General features: G+C 37.5%; 1 protein-coding gene across 1 annotated transcript in view; it reads right to left on the bottom strand.

Moving 5' to 3' along the window:
* Positions 1-1,252: 1,252 nt before the first annotated feature.
* The window catches only part of nrxn3a (neurexin 3a), a 173,881-nt gene continuing 155,448 nt past the window's right edge, over positions 1,253-19,685 (bottom strand). Inside the window, exons 21-22 of the mRNA XM_088433261.1 lie at positions 17,307-17,397; positions 1,253-3,120 (exon numbers count right to left, since the gene is read on the bottom strand). Coding sequence (XP_088289387.1) covers positions 2,825-3,120; positions 17,307-17,397 — 387 coding nt within the window. The 3' untranslated portion in view covers positions 1,253-2,824. The remainder of the gene's footprint in view (positions 3,121-17,306; positions 17,398-19,685) is intronic.

The raw sequence follows: 19,685 nt of genomic DNA on the forward strand, positions 1-19,685 counted from the left end.
TAGGAAGAATTCACCCACACATATTTAAGACACGTTCAGATGGGAAATATACATTTTATATTCTGAATTTGCGAAGCAGACAAAACTGTAATGTCGAAGATCATCTGCATCTCTCATTAAAGGCCTCGAGCAAAAATGGCGGGATTTCACTTACACATCATCATTTAAGAAAATGGCTGAATGCAGTAGAACTGGCTATAATAGAGCTGTTCATTCATGTTCAATGTGATTAGCTGGCAAGCAGTCCAGAGTGTATCTACAGAGTGTATCTACTGCCCCAAGACGGCTAGGATAGGCACCGGCAAGCCAGTGACCCCAGAGGGAAGAAGAACATGCAACCTTGGCACAATAAGGCCTGAGTGAACTCGCTAGAGTAGTGGAACAAAGTATGCTCCTAATTGTTTTTTAACAAACATTGTGGAATATGTGACACCAAAAACATGTCAGGTACTTTATTTGGGGAATTTAACACAGGACACGGTGCTGAAAGATGATTAATATCTGGGTAAGGTGATTTTGTTCGTAAAGTAAAAAAGTGATCCCAAGATTTTGATAAAAAAAAAAAATGGAATTACCGACCGTGGAGCAGTGAATGTGAATTGGACGTAGTATAAAAAAAAAGGCTGACGACACCGCCATTGAATAATGAGGACTTGATATATGACTGTATCTTGGAGTGCAGCATACACATCCAAAATATACACTATATGCTCAGCCCCAGTGGTTGTCTGGGAATGTGAGAGAGAGAGAGAGAAAGAGAGAGAGAGAGAGAGAGAGAGAGAGAGAGTGAGAGAGAGAGAGAGAGAGAGAGAGAGAGAGAGAGAGCACGCGAGCATAACACGTAACAATACAAACCAATTCAAAAGAGCTCACTTTTTTTAACTTTAATTTTACCTAAAAGTTTGTAATGTACGTTGAAAAACCCCAAATTTTTTTAATCTTATTCAGCTTATTGCATTGGTTTACACGGCATTCAAAAACTCAATTATTGGCAATATTTGTGGTAGAAAAAGGTTATTGACTCCATGTAAACGCACCCACAGTTTGCACATCCAATCTCTCTGATGTCTTTCCATGCATGTGTGGTCTGCTTAATTGAGTTCATAGTTAGGTGCTATGTAAATAACTATTAGAGTGTAATTGGTAATTGCAACTAACTAGTTTGTAATTTGCCCATAGCAAATTACTAAAAATAAGTCAAAAATGTTCAGTTGCCCACACTGAACAAAACATTGAAGCCCATCCATTAAAATCTTGGTCGGATATGTCATATTCCTGATTTTATTTTATTTCAAAAGGAATGAGACTATTGGAACCCAAAACAGCATAGTTGTGATACAGAAGGGCACCTCATTTTGTTGAAACACTACAAGTAGATAAATATTCATGCAACTTTAGAAACATCTCTGGTTCGATCTCTAGGCTAATAATACAATTTTATTTCTTATGATTCATCACAATCTTTTTTCTCAGTGTAACATAACAGTTTATAGACTTTTTTTCATGAAATATTCTGAAAATTGTGTTCAATTTGTACAATAGAGGTACTAAAAATGACCACTGTCATAGGGTATATGTACAATTTTCTACCTACAAAGTACAACAGCTAGTATGTAATAAAATACGTAGACAAATTTTTTTTTTTTTTTTGACACAGGTGACTGTGACAATAGATTAGAATTCACACTTTGACCATTGAATTTATTTCTGGATACACTTGTTAACAATGTTTTTGTACTGCATTTGTTTCTCCTCACACCTCTGTAGAAAAAGAGAACAATAGGCAAGAAACTAACATACATTTTTGGAAAAAGGTCAGAACACCACTTGCTGTGCAGGAACAGCAGATTTCTGTAATGTGTGTGTGTGTATATATATATATATATATATATATATATATATATATATATATATATATATATATATATATTAAATATTATTATTTTTTTTTCTTCCAATGGCAAATATGTTGGGGTGGCCAAAGTGGGAGGGGTTTACTTCTGTCTAATTGAGAATCATTTGTCATCAAATGGGATATTGTTCAAGTTGCAGGTTGTAGACTTTACTGCTATACTGTAAGTTAGAATGACATGCATTTTACAATCATTTGCTTTTTTTCCAAGAGTACCCCCACAAACAATGTGTGTCAGACAATCAAGATTCATTGTACTCAGTACGATTTCAACGAGAACAGATTCAAAGAGCGGTGTCCATTTGCTCACTTGATGTCAGTTTATACAGAGAAATAGCTGTTTTCTTGTTGTTTTTACCTCTTTTGCTCAAAGCAAAAATAATTAAGACACCACACTATCATTATTTAGAAACCATAGAAATGTGTCAGCTTCTGATACGAGTCTTTTTTTTGTTGTTGTTTTACCTTGAACAACGACCATAGACTTTGACCCCTTTCTTGTTAAGCACTACAAGTTGCTTACATGCTGATAATGGTCAATACGCCTTTTTGTAACATACAAAATAATGTTGCTGTTGTTCTTTTTTTGTCTTATAGTCACAGATCACATAGCTCTAAAAGTCACTTAGGAGAATGATGTAGCTGGGAAATACTGTATTTCTATACTGATAATGTCTCTGACCAGATAGACAAGTAAGGTCTCTAAAGTTGCTATTAAGCCTCCTCTGTATGCTTACAGAAGTAAGTGTGCTTTATATTATAGTACATGTCATCAGTTCAACTACTCAGCACAGTAAAGGATCATTCAAGTTCCATTTAATACCATCATATGTCATTTCCTCTGGCGAGACAAGTAAGATGCACTGGGAGAGCAGTCTTTTCCTTTTAGCTCTCTTACAGTCCGTCAGTCAGTCACACGTAATACTCCTTATCCTTATTTTTCTGCTTTTTATTGCTGCCTTTGGAACTCTGCTGTTTGTCCTTGATGACGGTACCATTGCTCTGCGCTGAGTTGGTGATATAGTTCCTGCTCTCATCTACCTGGTAGGAGCCTTCATCCCTGTTCCTGTACTTATACATGGCATAAAGGAGGATGAGGATGCACAGGGCAGCGGCCGCCACTATTCCGATGACCATCCCGGTGGTGCTGCTTGATTCCCGGATTACTTCTGAAGGCCCCGGCCTGACGCCTGGTTCTGTGGGAAGTGCTGTGGGTATATTACGGAACACGGGGGAGGTTAATCATGGGCCCCTTGGCTGTGTGCCATCTACCTCATAGGATGTGGGCAATGGAAGCAACTCTAGGTCTGGCAGAGGTTTTAGCTATCAGTCGAATGTTTGGCGGGTGCATTGTGAAGGGTGGCGGTAAAGGCAGATGTGGCGGTGGTGCGGCTCTGGCGGTTTGCGGTATGGCGGTAGTGATAGTCCTATTGTGTCTGGAGACTGAAGCTTTGTTATGACTAACAGTCCTGGGCGAGTGAGCTTTGTAGCCACCGTGTAGCCCGATGTGTGGACAAAGGAGAGGGTCATGTAAAAAAATCTTCATCAGCAGTAGAGGGCTGCTTAGACTTCAACTCTTCCCCTGAACCATACCCCGATTTTCCCAAGCCATCATCATCACAATCATCGCTGCCTCGGTCCAACAAGCACGGTGCCCCCGCCTCAGCGGCCTTGGACATGGACTCTTTGGTGGTCTCGGAAATGGAGAGGTGTGGGTGGTGGGTCGGGGGAGTGGGGATGAAGGGTGCGTGAGGATTGATGATGGAATGTACTTTTGAGTCCTGGTGACTAACTCGGCTCCTGGGGTTGGACACAGACATACATTACTTTAGGTGACTGCGTTTTTTTTCTGGGAACACCTATGAACTCGCCACATAAACAAAAGACTTGGCATTCAATACAACAATTTTGACGCTGCATACCACGTACTATTTGAAATCCCAAAAGGCTTAAAGGGTATAGATGGTTGGGCAGCAGATGTCAAATGTCCTTCTATCATTAACAATAGGCTATCCAAAAGTCAGTCCCTACATGCAACATCTGTCACTTCCTGGTTGTTTTTCTCGAGTTCGACAAGCAGGACATTTTCAAATTTCATTTGACATAAAAAATACAGTCGGTTACCTTTTTAAAAGTATGATATCATATTTGCCAATCGTTGCTCTCCAAACCCCTTAAACCTCTTTTTTGGTTACTCACGTACTTCTGTGATACAGACCTTAAAACTGAATAAGTGTTTCAAAAGTTTGTATATTAAGAAGTCAGGATACTTATTTCAATAAAAAAAGAATGTGGAACAAACAGAATTAAATTAGATGGTTATTTTTCAACCTTAAGCTTTGATTTAATAACTCTGGAGCTTCACTTGACTGTGACATTAGGAGGTATTCTTTGTTTTTTTTTTTTAATTTGTGACAGTACTCTGCCACAACTATAGCTCTGTAACACAGAAATATGTTGATACAATGTCAATGGCAGAACAAACCCATCTGAATGCTCACCTTTTGAATGATACATACTAATCCAAATCAGACAGAAGAGCAAAGGACCAGATTTCCAATTTTTAAAATGCTAAAATCAAAATAAGAGGTTTAGCATAATCAAAGACATATGCGTGTGTGTGTGTGTGTGTGTGGGTATATATATATATATATATATATATATATATATATATATATATATATATATATATATATATATATATATATATATATATATATATGTATATCCTCACGAGGGTCATGGATGTGCAAGAGCCCTCCCAGCCATCTTTGGGCAGTAGGCAGAGTGTATTAAAATTGGAATTAGAATAGAATTAAGAATTGCCGTTTACTGGTGAGAGCAGCATACACATTAAGGCATCTCAGGAAGACCATACTTTGTAAGCAAATGCCAACTGAGCAAGAGCGAGCAAATACAACTATAATTTACCATTGATTTCAGTGCACAATTGTGCAGAGTCTACAAAACTTGGGCAAATATGTTAACCCACGTTAGTTACGCTAAGCTTCCACGGACATGATCAAGTAGGTCAAAGATGTATGGAATTATTTGTGTGCCACAATTGCAAGCGAGCAATGATGGATTTTGAGCACAGAAAAACGTTTTGCTCACTCAAAATCTCTGATAGCCCTCCCTCCCTTGCTCAACATCTCACTCTCCACTCGCCTGTTGTGTCCCCACTGTGCGCTCAGTTCGTCACACAAGTTATGAATGTGCCACAAAACTAGCCAATCAGAGCAAATAAAAGTACAATGATTGACTGCTTCGTCTCCAGTTAGATTGCTTGTTGTGGTCACACAACAATTTGCTCGGAACGAGCAAATGAGATTGCGTCACACCAACTTGCACTGGAGGTGGACTTGGATACATCATTTAAGTACAAAAACTAACAAGGTAGTTCCATCAAATGAGACAATAATGCCCATCCATTGTTTACGAAGAAGTCCACCTTCTCCTGCCTTAGTCCGTTTTGACGCCATCTACAATGCTTTTTCCGGGTGAGTACAACAAGCAGTCTAATTGGAGACCAAGCAGTCAATTGATATACTGTTGCTCCGATTGGCTAGCTTTGTGGCATATTCGTAACGTGTGTGCCAAACTGAGCGTGCAGAGGGGACACAACTTGAGCAAGATGTTGAGCAAGGGAGTTATTCTGATCCACAATTTTTCATTGCTCGCTTGCCATTGTGACACAAATATAATTCCATACAGATATAAGTGGGAAGTCCATCAGCACAGACAAAAGCGCAGCACAGTACTGACTCCATAGGCAAAATCCCACACTTCTACTAACACTTCTCTAACACACTTCTCTAACACACTTCTCCTAATTTTCTGAACGCGAACAACTTTTACCAGTCAAGTATAATGCAGGACAGCGATCCAGGCACAGGAGGATTAACAACAAGCAAGAACACAGGGCATGCAGTGAGCTGTCCGCGATACAAGGAAGCTACAGCTGCTCTTTTTGGACGATCTTTCAAAGGTACATTTTTGTTGTATCGCGATGTCTTCGATGTCTTTGCTGGCGTTTTCTTTTGTGTTTGGTGGGTAAACTCAAATGCATAGAATAACTTCTCAAAACTCCCAAACCAAACATCGTTGTAAAACTTGTGCTGCTTGGAGTGGAACCCCCCCATATTCTTTCCTTGTTTTATTTAAGATTGGCTTCTAGTTCCTCTTTAATTTGTTTTGGTCCCCTTTTATTTGTGATTGGCATACAAATCAGAAACTCAAACAACAAACTAGAAGCTCGGCTGCACATAAGACACAAATTGACATCCAAAAGGTGATTTGAATTACGTTGGCGAAAGTTTCCCTCCTTTGCATTCCGTAGCTAAAAGAAACATTACTGTCCCCATCTGAACGGCGCTCACCATGTAATATAAATAGTGATACCAATACCTATGTTTATACACAAAAAAAATGTTAATTTGACAAAACACATTTATTTATACCTTTTTGTAATTTATGGAATGTTTTTAAAATAAATAACTCTTTAGTTGTCACTTTTGACAAAACACATTTATTTATACCTTTTTGTAATTTATAGAATGTTTTTAAAAAAATAACTCCTTAATTGTCACTTTGTGTTTGCCCTTGAACTATTTGGCCTTTTGCCATTTCACATGTAAAACAAAGATATACGTTTTTTGTGAACTTTTGTAATGTATTAATACCAAGTGTGGCTTGGTCATGGTTGAACAAATTTATACATTCCTCTAAACCTTTATTTGACAAATAACAAACTGAAAAGTAGGGCAAATCATCACCGCAATTTATTTCAATACAGCTAAGAGAGCCCATATGGGCTTGGGGAGATCATGCAAACTCCACACAGGAATATATATATATATATATATATATATATATATATATATATATATATATATATATATATATATATATATATATATATATATATATATATATATATTCCTTTTTCTTTGTATTTTGTAGGATGCCCTTGACTATTTTATCAGCCTACCTTATCATCACAAGGGACGCGAGCGTGCAGGAGCCTATCCTAGCCTGTTTCTGGGCAATCAACACAGCACATCGCAAACTGGTTGCCAAGATTTTAGTTTAAATGGCTGCTATACCAGAGCTACAATAATTTCAAGAGGCACTGAGGAAGGAAAGAATGAGGTTTTCGGCAATACCATTTTGTGGAGCAGTGCCATAGTCAGTGTCAACAAGCAAGCTGCTATAACAAGCGAGAGAGCGAGAGAGAGAGCGACAGAGAAATAATACACCTGTGTCTTCCCCCATTAAGTTGTATTCGCTACATTCCGCAAATGTTTTTTTCAAGCTGTTTTCACCTTCCAAAAACTTGACTTTTCATGTTACTGGCTCTTTAAAGGAGCCAGGCATCTGACAGGTTAGATATATAGCCACAAAAATAACTCATATTTTGTAAGAAAGTAAATCACCCTTCTGCAAAAGGTGATATGAACCGCATGTTAACTGTGGAAAGATTAAAATACCATGATACAGGCCCTTTAATAAAGTAAAAACAATCAGCTCTTCTTGACAGTGTATTCAACGTTTGTCCCTCTTCCTGTCAGTGTTTTTAAATCTTTGGCTCATCAACATTATGGCATTGCAAATAAAGAACAATACTAAATCCCATATCCCACTAAGGGTTGAACATTGGCAACTGGCAATGAAGGTAGCGGCTCCTCATTCCTCAGACGTCACCAGGCAACCACCTGTACTGCTCTTTTCGTAAGAAAGTTTTGAACATGTTGAAAAATTCCTTGCAACAAGAGAAGTACAGGTCAACATCCATCCGGTAACCACCCAGCGACTGACAGGAAAACGCCACTGGCCTTGAACGAGCGCTGACAAGATCAAAACATCTGCTACCCTTGCCACCACTCTCCAAAGTTGGCCCCTTAATGTGATAGGCATTTAAACTGCATCAGTTCATCTTGTAATTACTGGGCTGATTAAAAATGGCCATTACAGTAAAAATATTCGATGTTAGTGTATTGTTACTTTATCATCAGAGAATATGCTATGCTTTTTTTGATAAAATAATATGATAACTTCCCATGCCTGCTCTGAACTGGAATTGGACACTAAACACAATGCATTTTTTTTAAAGCTGAAAATACACATTTGAATGTTTTCTTCGAGGTTGGGTAGAGTGAACATTCAAACTGCCATTGACATTAAAATTTTCCACAGTTGTACACACTCAATATTTAAATGCACATTGCAAAATTAAACAATCACCCCCAACACCAATATATACATTCACAAGCACACAACTCTAGAATAGAAATAAATGACATTTTATCCTACTTTAAATCAGGGGTTCTCAAACATTTTGGAGTCTGGGACCCCTTTTCAGAGAGCAATTTTCCAAGGACCCCCATTGCAAATGTTTGCGGAAACAAAACCAAAATAAATAAATAAATAATTTCAGCCAAACATTAGTTTTCCTTTTATTTACCAGCATCTTGAATGTGACAACAAGCATATATGTTAATTTTCAGGCATACTGAAGTTTACAAAATAAATCTTGCAAATTGCACGATTCCTCATAACAAACTGGGTCAATTTTCCCTAAACAGGTTGCCGTTTATAATTTAGTGACTAAATGATCAAACTCTCTGATTATTACGTGGAATATGGTGGTTTATTTGACAAATTTTAAAATTATTACATTTTGAAACACATACAGTATACAGTAAAACTGGTAGAATTGATTGCTTTCTTGAAGAGTCATGAATACATTCACAATTTAATATAAAATAATATGCAATTAACACAGATAAATATTTTTCAATCAGAACCCAAATTATTTCATGGAGCCCTCTAGTCAGGCCACGGACCCCCCTTTGAGAACCACTGCTTTAAGTAATAAAACATTATTGAATAATTAATTGATACATTTTCACACACTGGTCAGTGATGCATTTTATAAACTTTTCTAATGCAGTCAAATGATGTGTTGAGTATATAATTAGTAATATCACAGCGATTACAGAATGAACTGTTACTGTGCTGTGAAAATGTATTTGCCCCAGTCCTGATTTGTTGTATTTTCGCAAATCACTCGCAAAGGTTTCATTTCATCTAAGTAATTTTAATTAGGGAGAGAGGTGGGGGTAAAAAACTATCTGACCCTGTGTAAAAGTACAGTAATCACCCCGCTTTGGAAAATTGCAACTTGCAACTGGGAAAGCTGAGTTAAAGTTCACAGGCCAGACCCAAAACTTACTGTTACCAATTTTGTTGACTTACTTAAATCCAATGTGTTGGTTAAAGAGAAGTAGGCTACAAACAAGAACATGCATCATGGCACAATCCAATGAAATTCCAGAAGAAATGAGGAAAAAAAGTGATTGAATTCTATCAGTCTGGAAAAGATTAGAAAGGCATTTCCATTGCTGTGGGGGTCTAGCGAACCACTGTCAGAGCCATTATCCACAAATAGAGAAGTATTCTCCGGGGGCGTCAAACTCATTTTTACCTTGGGCCACATTGGAGTTACAGTTTTTGTCAGACGGCTGTTATGACTGCGAAGTTAAATGCGTTTGAAGTATGATCCGCGAAAATTTCTAAATCAGAGGCTGCTAAACTTTTCAATTGGGTTATTGACCCCCCCCCCCCCAAAAAAAAAAAAGTTAAAAATTGATGACAACTTAAAAATTTTGCATTTTAGCCAGAAACTTGAAGTCAGAATTAGCGCTTCACAAACCACATTAAATGACGGGCCAGATCGGGGCCCCAGGCCTTGAGTTTGACACCAGTGACTTCCTCCAAAAGTGCAAGACAACTCATCAAGACAATAAAAAAACCAAAACAAAAACAACAACCTAGAAACACTTCCAATGGATTGTAGTGTTCACGACTCCACGATAAGAAAGACGCTGGCCAAAGATGGCATCCATGGGAAGATTCCCAGGCCAAAAACCACAGATGTAACAAAAGAACTCAAAGGCTTGTCTTCCATGTTCCACAAAGCACTTTGGTGATCCTCAAGGTATCTAGAGAAACATTCTGTGGACTGAGAAGTCAAAAATGTAACATTTTGGAGGGGGCTGCACAAACTTTTGATTAAAAAAAAAAAAAAGAAAAAGAAAATTAAAAAAAAAAGAAGAAATGATGCCAACCATAAAGCACAGTGCTGGCAATGTGGGGCTGCTTGAATGAATTTTGATGTTAACCAGAAGATCCTGAGGGAGAAGGTTCGTCCATCAACTTGTGGTCTCAAAAGGCACAGCAATGAAATTGTTTATTTCAGTTATTGCTGCCAAAAGGGGAATAACGTGCTATGAGCTTCAGGGGCCAATTGCTTTTTCACACAGGGTCAGATGGGTTTGTTTCACCACCCCAAATTATAAAAAACCCCAACATAATTTAGAAATTGCATTTTATATATTCTTGGGTTGTCTCAGAATGACATTAAATGATATTAAAATTTGTTTGATGTAACCTTTGTGATAAAGTGATAAATATGCATCAAAACGAAATCAGGAAGGGGGCAAACACTTTTTCTCAGCAGTGTTTTTTTTTTTTTTTTTAAATTTGATACAAAGAGTTTTAATCTTAGTGTTGTGAATAGATCAGCTGATTGAGATTACATTTGGCAAGTTTACAAACTGCATTACTGAAAGACAATTGAAAAGAATTAAACATAAGTCATAGTTTTTCCACTTACATCAATATATTGCCCGCATCAATTTGGCAGGAAAAAAAATACAAAAGAGAAGTGTATAGTAATAATTGATATCAACTGTGTACCATGAAAAACACTGTATTATTTTTCATTGGAGAGTGTGTTTTATATTAAACATGACAGTACAGGGAGGCAACAACACACACATCCACACCACAAAACATAAAAATAAACACCATCATCTTATACTTTTTTCAAATCTAATTACTTGGTGTAAATAAATTGCTTTCTTGTTATCTATTTTTACAAAAATGTTTATCTACATTTTCCCATTGCAACAGACTTCAATAGTATCTAAAATCTATCCATCTTAGACTGAAATTGATACTCTTAAATTCTCATTTCATTTCATAGAGTAGAATGAATGACTTGACTTTATAGCGTTTAGCTGAACTCTACCAACAAGGGAGCAGGTGAAGAAGGGGTGGGACCTATGAACAGATTACATAGGAAATGAGGCTGATGAGGGTGACAGTGTAAGTCAGTTGCCATGTCCATGTAAAGGCAGAACGAGGCGGTCGGGCGGCAATAGAGCTTTTGGCTGTAAGGAAGGGATGGGGATATACAAACAATGAGCATATACATGCCCATCTACATAAAAGAACAGAAGAACTCTAACACTGACAGGTCTGACAAACCCTAAACTGCAACTTTTTAGTCATGCAATTCATTTTCTCTAACAATTATTCAAAGGTTTTCTTAAGGTACGTGTTCAAATACTGCAGGATAATGGAAAAAGAAAAGATCTGGAACAGCTCCATCTACTAATTACATGTATATGGCTTTGGGCATAAAACATAATGTGTTTTATTAATGGCAAAAAAAAAAAGAAAGAATTTGATGAAAACACATACATGGTTCATAGTAGCGGTTAGTAGTAGAAGCGGTTCCAAATGGTCAAATAATGTTAAAAAAAAAAAGTATACTCTTTAAACGGAATGCTTTTAAACGGAATCAATCAAAACAAAGAAGAAGAAAAAAAAGACAACGAAATAAGCAATAATAAATGGTTAAAAAACAAATCACCACAATAATAACAAAAATATTGGGTGGGCAACATAGAAAACAAAGACCCAGTGAAAGTAACAATGAAAACTATGAAGACGAATGAAGAAAGTCATTTGAAATTTTGCACACACTACAACCAGATGCACACAATAAAAAACAGACAGCGACGAGGGAGGGCCTCGGTCAGAGACGGGCACCCCTCTCGTGATTCTTGATGACAAATACTGTATATCTGTACGCGTAATCTTTAAACATGGACCGGCCGTGCAGTCTGGGTGTACAGTGACAATACTGGCTGACAATGAGATCATATTGTCATTTTTAGTTTCGGTTTAGTTGTACTGCAGGATGTTGATGCATGCTTAAAGTAAGTTGCATTTAGGGAAAGTAGAAAAGAAACAACATTGAAAACTGGGAATAAGTAAGACTGACCATAATAAGTGACCGACTGTGTCCCAATCCCATACTATCAAAGTCAAACGTATGATTTAAAACATAACAGACAGTGACATAAATGACAAATGCAAGAATCGCAAGAAAATGTGTGCAGTGTTTGCAAAATTTAAACTGTACAAAGTGACAGTCTATTTAGTATCCTCCCATGCACTTCTTTATTGAGAATTCATAGAATGACAGTTAATTTACTGTAGTATGATTGGGAAACAGGTCAACTTAAACTAATATTCATGGGGAATAGAAACAAAAAATACGAACATGAAACACATAATGGTTATGGAAATGCAATACACCCCTTTGAACTTCTATGCCTGATCATTTAAAAACAAAATCAATTGGTTTTCAAAACAATGTGAAAAGTAGAAAACTGGATTTAGTCTTGCAAATGCAGAAATGCTCATACAAAAGCTTCAGCCTTAAGCTTATCCAATCAAAATTATCAATATTTTCACCGGCTGGGTTCTCTGTTTTGGTTCTAATACAGTGAACCCTGTCATTTCTCAAAGAGTGCAATTTATTTTGTTGTGCAAGTGTGGTTGCAGTTGTGTCCTTGAAATTGTTTGGTTGGAGTGAAACACACCCTTCTACAGCATATGTTCTAGATGGCCTCCATTCCGTGCATTTCTTGAGGCACAGCACAAAGTTGTCCATGACGTTCTTTTATATTTTTCTTCTTTATATATATATATATATATATATATATATATATATATATATATATATATATATATATATATACAATTATTCTCAATATTCTGTTCTTTTTGTGTCATTGTATATCCATTTGGTTACGCTCCTTGCAGTGCTGTAGCTTTATGTTAGAGTTTTTAACCAATTAAAATTCAACTAACTTGTGTCGCTATGCTGTGTGAAATCTGCCTTTGCCAGAAGCCAGGGGATTCACATCAACACAGTGCTGGGTTCTGCGCGAGTGCAGATGGATAAGTCAGTGGCCCTAATGCTTAATAGACAGCTGTAATAATCAATCGAGCCATTTCATGATTCGTTTCAATTGCTGATCCGGTTTATTGATGGTCAAATGTTCCGAAAAATAGCCTGGGTAGCCCAGGGGGCCGAATCACTGAAGGCCTAAGTGTGAAAGTCACGGACCGCCACTGAATTTTGATATCTGGTCACTCTAAAGAAATGTGGGCTGAGACTACTGGTGTGCAGGAACGACCATAACATTTTAAAAGGAATTCAGTTACAATATTAAATGTAAACAGACAAAAATACAAATAAAAATTAAAAAAGAACTACAGATTGTCATCCACCCGGTGAAAATATGGCAATGAAATGCCATTATTGAGGTTTGGGAGGACGCATACCTCAAATCCATTAATCAGATTTGGAGCACTTCTGCATAGAAAATTGGATAACCAGTCACAATCCAAATTTGTATGTCATCAAGACAGATGCCTACTGAAGAGATTGAATCAAGTAAAAAAAAAAAAAAGATAATAATGAATAATGAAGTAGCACACTGCAACTACTTTGAGTTTGTTTAATTAAATAAATAAGTCAAGTTTAAAATAACACCCTGCCTAAAATAATACTAAATCAATGCACTGAGGAGAAAGTTAAGTGTTAATTTTTCTTAAATTTTGCAAAAAGGGATGTAGTGACCATTTCCACTCCACATTGTCATGTATGATGAATGTCAAATGACAAGTTTAAAGTGCATATCCATAAGATGCAATATGCATTGTTTAAAAACAATTCCCAGAACATCACCACATGAATTTCATTGACCAGCACTTTTTATTTGATGTAACTTTGCCTTATAGTTGTTAAGTGTGCATCTAAGTGTGTGCATGTTACACAAGATGATTCTGTGAAAACCACAGCCTCATGTAAGTCTGCTCAATGCTGCACTGGATTAACAGACTGAACTACGGTCTGGACCGGAGTGTATTACTTGTTTGAATACAGCCACAGATAATCCCAGCAATCCCTCGTTTTTCGCAGTTAATGGGGACCGACCCTCTCCCCTCACAAAAAGTGAAAAACCGCAGAGTAGCGTGACACCCCCTTGCACAAACTTTCTTTTTCTTTTTCAAAACAAAGTGCTTTCAGTGAGGCCCCTCCCCCTGCTCATTCTGCATTCTGCCGACACCCCTCCCCTTCGCCCATTTTCACATGAAAGGTCATCTCTGTTGTATCTGCAAACACCCCAGCCTTCCCCACATGTATGGTAATCCCACTTAGACGTAAATGCGCAGCCGGCCGTGCTAGTCTGGTTTTTGCCTTATGTCCCTATATAGCAGCGGTAGGAAACTCCGGTTCCTCGAGAGCCATATCCTGCCTATTTTCGATGTCGTCTTCCACACTTGCTTCAAATACTCAGCTCATCAGCAAGCCCTGTGGAAACCTAATAATGATCCTGATCATTTCTATCAGGTGTTTTGAATGTGAGACACATCAAAAACAGGCAGGATATGGCTCTCGAAGAACCAGAGTTTCCTACCCCTGCTATATAGTGCCAGGCGTAGAAGAGCAGTGGTTTAGTGTTCAGCAAAAACTGCCTTTATTTGAACAAGATTGCGTATTGGGATTGTTCGAGTGCTTCAGACTAGATTGAACGTGCAGTGATTGAGTGTGATAGATTGAGTGTTGCAGTGAATTATGCGCTGCTGTGTGGTGACGGTCCTTTGAAAAAAAAATAAAAATCCGCCATGCACTAAGGGCGCGATGGGTGAGGAGCGAAGTAGCGAGGGATCACTGTATTGTCAAATAATGCTCCTAAAATAAGTTTGTGTGTATTTGCCTGACGTTAAAATAAAATAAAATAAAATAAAATAAATAAAATCACAATTCGTTTTTTGTTGAATAGGACCATTATACAAATTCGTCCTTTTGCTTTTTTATTTTTACGCATAATTCTTTCGAATATTTCGGAAGTAATAGGATATGTTACTGATTACTTGTGAAGTCTTTGATAAATTATAATAGAGCCTACTGTTTATTTCAAAACCAGAAATATCTATAAATATCTACAACACACAGAATATTATGGATAAACATTTTGAATCGTATATTGTGTCCTTTGACAGTCATATTTTTGGCATGATGAGTTCTCCAGAATCTCTCACAAAATCATCCAAATTCTTCATGATCGTACCATAATCACGTTAATCATTGAAGATTAAGTAAATATGTGTACTGCAGTCGTTCAACATCTGAGGAATGCCCGTGGCATGTGCATTTACTGTTAACTTGTCTGTCTGGCATGCAAGAAACCTGCACAAGTGCATTTCTCAGCAATATAGCTTTTTATTTTATTTTTATTAAAAAATGTACTGGGAGCGCCATAGAGGCATGAAGTAGTGAGGGATCACTGTATTTGTAAACAAAGTGTCTGTTTGATCCTTTTCTACACATTGATAAATGAAAGTCAGTCAACTCGATTTTTTTGTACTTGTATAATGAATACAAATCAGATGGCGCTGTGTTATGCCAGAAATGTATTTCTACTGTATGGTAATTGTTGTTTCCTCTTCAATGGATACTTAATCCACTAAGAAAAAGTGCTTTAGAAGGACTGAAATTCATCATTTAAGGACAATGGAAGGATAACAGAGAACAGTATCATTCAAGAACTTAAGAATCAAAGAAGAGCATACCAAAAATAAATATAATGCAGGTTTTGGATTTGATGTTGTTGTGACTACAAAAATGTATTTAAGCAAAAATAAAAATGCAGAGAGGCTACGTTGAAATCAAATGATCATGCAACTTGATGAACAAAATTAATTTTGAGCAAAACAAAAGAGTTATCAACCCATACCACCAATCATCAAAACATACATGACAAGTTTTTCTTTTGTAAACATACTGTTCCTCACACTTTTATGGTGAAGTGTGACATGTGTGGTCAATTTTAGTACATGTTTGATTGTTTTTTGTTTTGTTTTTTTAACTCAAGATTTTTTTCCCCGCCAGGTGGATTGAAAGGTTAATGTTTACAAAATATTCATTTGTCTTGTAAAAAAAATAAAAAAATAAAAAATCTATTGTCAGCAGCATGCTACAAAAGCTAAAGCAAAATGATCAAACAATGGAATGGAATGTCGCATAAGGTGAAACATGCAAAAGAGGAAGTAGACATATGGTCTAGGCTGCAGCACCAACTCCAGACAATGCAAAATGGATAATACTACTGACTGAGCAAAGAAAGAAAAGACGAACAGAAAAGTACAATTTTGAATCCACAGAACATGCCGCTGTCAACATCAAAATAATGTCAGGGTTAGGATGGTATGAATTTCTGTGTAAACATGATTGGATGAGGGGCCCAGTCTTTGGCTTTCTTCACAAATCCCCACAAATTTCAGAATTCACAGCTCATCTATTAAGTCTTTTACATGATCACCTCCTGCATAATGTTTTTAAAAGAAATTGGGAATGGCCAACTCCTTGTAAGTCGACTTGTCTGACAAGAGAGAGAGAAAAATAATGACATTGATGTTTAACCAACCGCTCTTTTTTGTGTGTCATTTTGGTAATGTTAATAATCATATGATGTGTGACATTCCCAAATTCTTTCAAATATATTCGCTATTTGTTAACAGTAAAAAAAGAAAAAAGGGCCATTTAATGGAATGTTTCTGTGTTTCAATACAAAAAGACAGATTGACAAGTATACTTGGAAGCAAAACCCCTAAAAGAAAAAACAACTCTACACAGAAATTCAATGATATCTGTTCTCTCTGTTCTCTCTCTCTTTGAAGCAAAACTGCAAGCATATACTGTAGATGTGGACAACTAAATGTGCATATGAAGTGATTAAAAAAAACACAAACGGTAATGGGACTCATAAAAAAAAAAATCAATATAATGGACTGTTGAATCAAAAAACGTTAGTGATGAATGGCAGCATCACTGGCTCATAATGGTTCACTGATACAAATTTCACTCATTTAGGATATAAGCGCTCATATTTATGTATTTTTTTGGGGGTGAAATCTCACAAGATGAAATTTGTATGTGTGTATGTGACCATGTTGACCACTTTAGATGACCCCATGTGCAAGTGTAGTTCATGACAGTAATGACATTCAGCTCTTCTGAGTACTGCTTACGGGATAACAAGTGGAGCTCTGAATAGCCAGTTTAAATTTTTCAAATGAAGTTACACTTTGTCTAACCATGGGGATGTGATGCTTTGAGACTGCCATCATCCATACTGGTGCTGATGCATGAACGCACATAGAAAGCAAGCAAATGCAAACTAACCTAGCCCACCTGGATGACCAGTTTCACACTCCTCCAGGTCTTCGTCGTCGCTGGAACACTCCGCAGATGACACAATGTCATCTGTTGCATGCTTCTTGATCAGAAGTTCATTGTCAAGAGCAACAAAGACCCCGAAAGGCAAGAGCACATAAACAACGACAAAAACATTATTTTATCACTTTCCAATACATCTCCACTCGAGGTATCATTTTTAAAATCTTTTAGATACAGTTGTGCAATGTCTACACAACAGAAGCGTTGAAGCTATGGCGTAAGTGCATGCTCAAGTCAGTATTTTGTGACTTTTTAGAAAAAATTGAGCATCCTTAGCATTTACCTTAGATTTCATCAATAATTTTGAACATATTTGCATATTCATTCGAACATTGTCCTGAAAGGTTGGGACCATGCGGTCAAGGGGGAGGGCGTTCTTGTCACTAGCGGTCACTGGCCGTCAAGGGGGTGACAGTCCCGGTCAAATAGGTGGGCACTAACGTCACTAGCAGTCGTCACTGGCGGTCAAGGGGGCGGGACTTATGATCACTTCCACTGTAGGAGGGTAGAACATCCGGGGCGGGACTTATTTCGGTTTGTGTTCAAGGGGGCGGGACATCCTGTTGTGTCAAAAGCTTGCCACGCGGCGGTTGATGGCGACTCGTCAGAGTGCCACCCGCTTGTTTCTTTGTTCATGAAATGGTCCTGGCATCTCCGGCCCTACAGTGTGCCACACATCCTGGCCTGGGACTCCTTTTGCACTCTGGTGTGAGGTTCCTCTCAAGTAGGATTCTCTGAAGACTGCATTTTTGCTCTCTCAAAATAACCATAGAATTTACAAACACCGTCATTGAATGGTGAGCGGACTTTCGTTTTTCTACCTTGGGTACTCAAAACGGGTAGGCTCACTAGTTATTTACCTACTGATGACGCAGCTTCGGGAGCAATTAGGGGTCAGTGTCTTGCTCAAGGACACTTCGACATGGTCATGATGGTCGGGGATCGAACCCGCAGCCTCTCGGTTGAGAAACGACCACTCTACCACCAGGCCATGCCGCCCCTATAAGAATGCTAATGAAAGACGTAATTTTTCATAGAGAGCAAATGTTTCCTAATACGTTATTGTTTTTCGATAATTACTTGAAATTTAGCACCTGAAAAAAAAGGTCTTAGTCCAATTTTTCTTAGTCCATTTTGAGGTTCTGCCAATACTTTTTTTTTTAATGACTGGTACTGGCCGCATGAGCTGCACCCGAAATAATGATGGAACTGATTTAGTTTATCCTTTAACACATTGCTTCTCAATTATGTTTAGCAAACCCCCCAGAGAGAAAACATTTCATAGCCACCCAACTTACCACGCCGACCTTCAATAAGATTATTATCTGTGAAAATTGTTTAAGTATAACTAAAACTGTTTCATTTTTAACAATGACAAAAGATAAAAGCAATATAAACTAACTTTCATCAACTGTGAACTACTTTTTTAAAGAATCTTTACAGGTTAAAGGTTTGTCTGAGCAAAAAACAAAACCAAAACAAAAACAACAAAAAAAAAACAAGGAATGAAAGTGCCTGAAAAAAAGATGGCAATACTTATTTTATCACATTTGTACCTCACATAGCAAAAACAAATCCTTTTCCCTGGGGTCATCCACGCTCCCCTGGTATTGCCTCGTGCCCCACAGGGGGCCCTGCCCAACTATTTCAGAAGGACTGCTTTAGCAGTTCATTCATTTGTGCTTTTTTTTTTTTTTTTTGGCACAGCCTCTGGTTGCTGTTATTACATTTTGTAGTGAGAAGGGACGGTATGGCTTCAATTGAGAGCAGCCACTGTCGGTGACACACACGTTGTTCTGTCTGTCTGTAAAATCTTGCCCTCGAGTGTGTTGTACTTTCTTTGTAAGAAGGTTGTCATTCATGATAATACGCCCCCAAATTTGTTTTGAAACTCAAGAAGCAAGCCGAGGGCTCCAGTTAGTTGTTTACAATAGAAAAGGTAAAAATCCCAAGTGTTGACCAGTCTGTGGTGATAAAAAGGTTGGGGACCCCTGTCCTGATTTTGTCCATTTTCTATAGCCACCGTTCAGTTTAAACCAAGCAGCCTTAAAACATTTAAGTGTTCTTCCACAGACTGTGTTTACTTCCAGTTTCCAGCTATGTTGACATGTTGCATAAACATCAATCTAGTTTTTATTTTGGATATACTGTATCTTGGTTTTGCAATATCCTATCCAATATCAATTTTTATCAGTTGAAAATGTTGTGATTGGGCCTGATTTCTGATCATAGGACATGATGATAGGACATGTCTACTTGAAATACTACTAAACGATACTACTTCAATGATTGTAGTATAAGGCTGAATACTTTGAATACTCTGTA

This window comes from Hippichthys cyanospilos, chromosome 14 (genome assembly GCF_059441005.1).
Source record: "Hippichthys cyanospilos isolate Australia breed blue-spotted pipefish chromosome 14, RoL_Hcya_1.0, whole genome shotgun sequence".
NCBI classification, from domain to species: domain Eukaryota; kingdom Metazoa; phylum Chordata; class Actinopteri; order Syngnathiformes; family Syngnathidae; genus Hippichthys; species Hippichthys cyanospilos.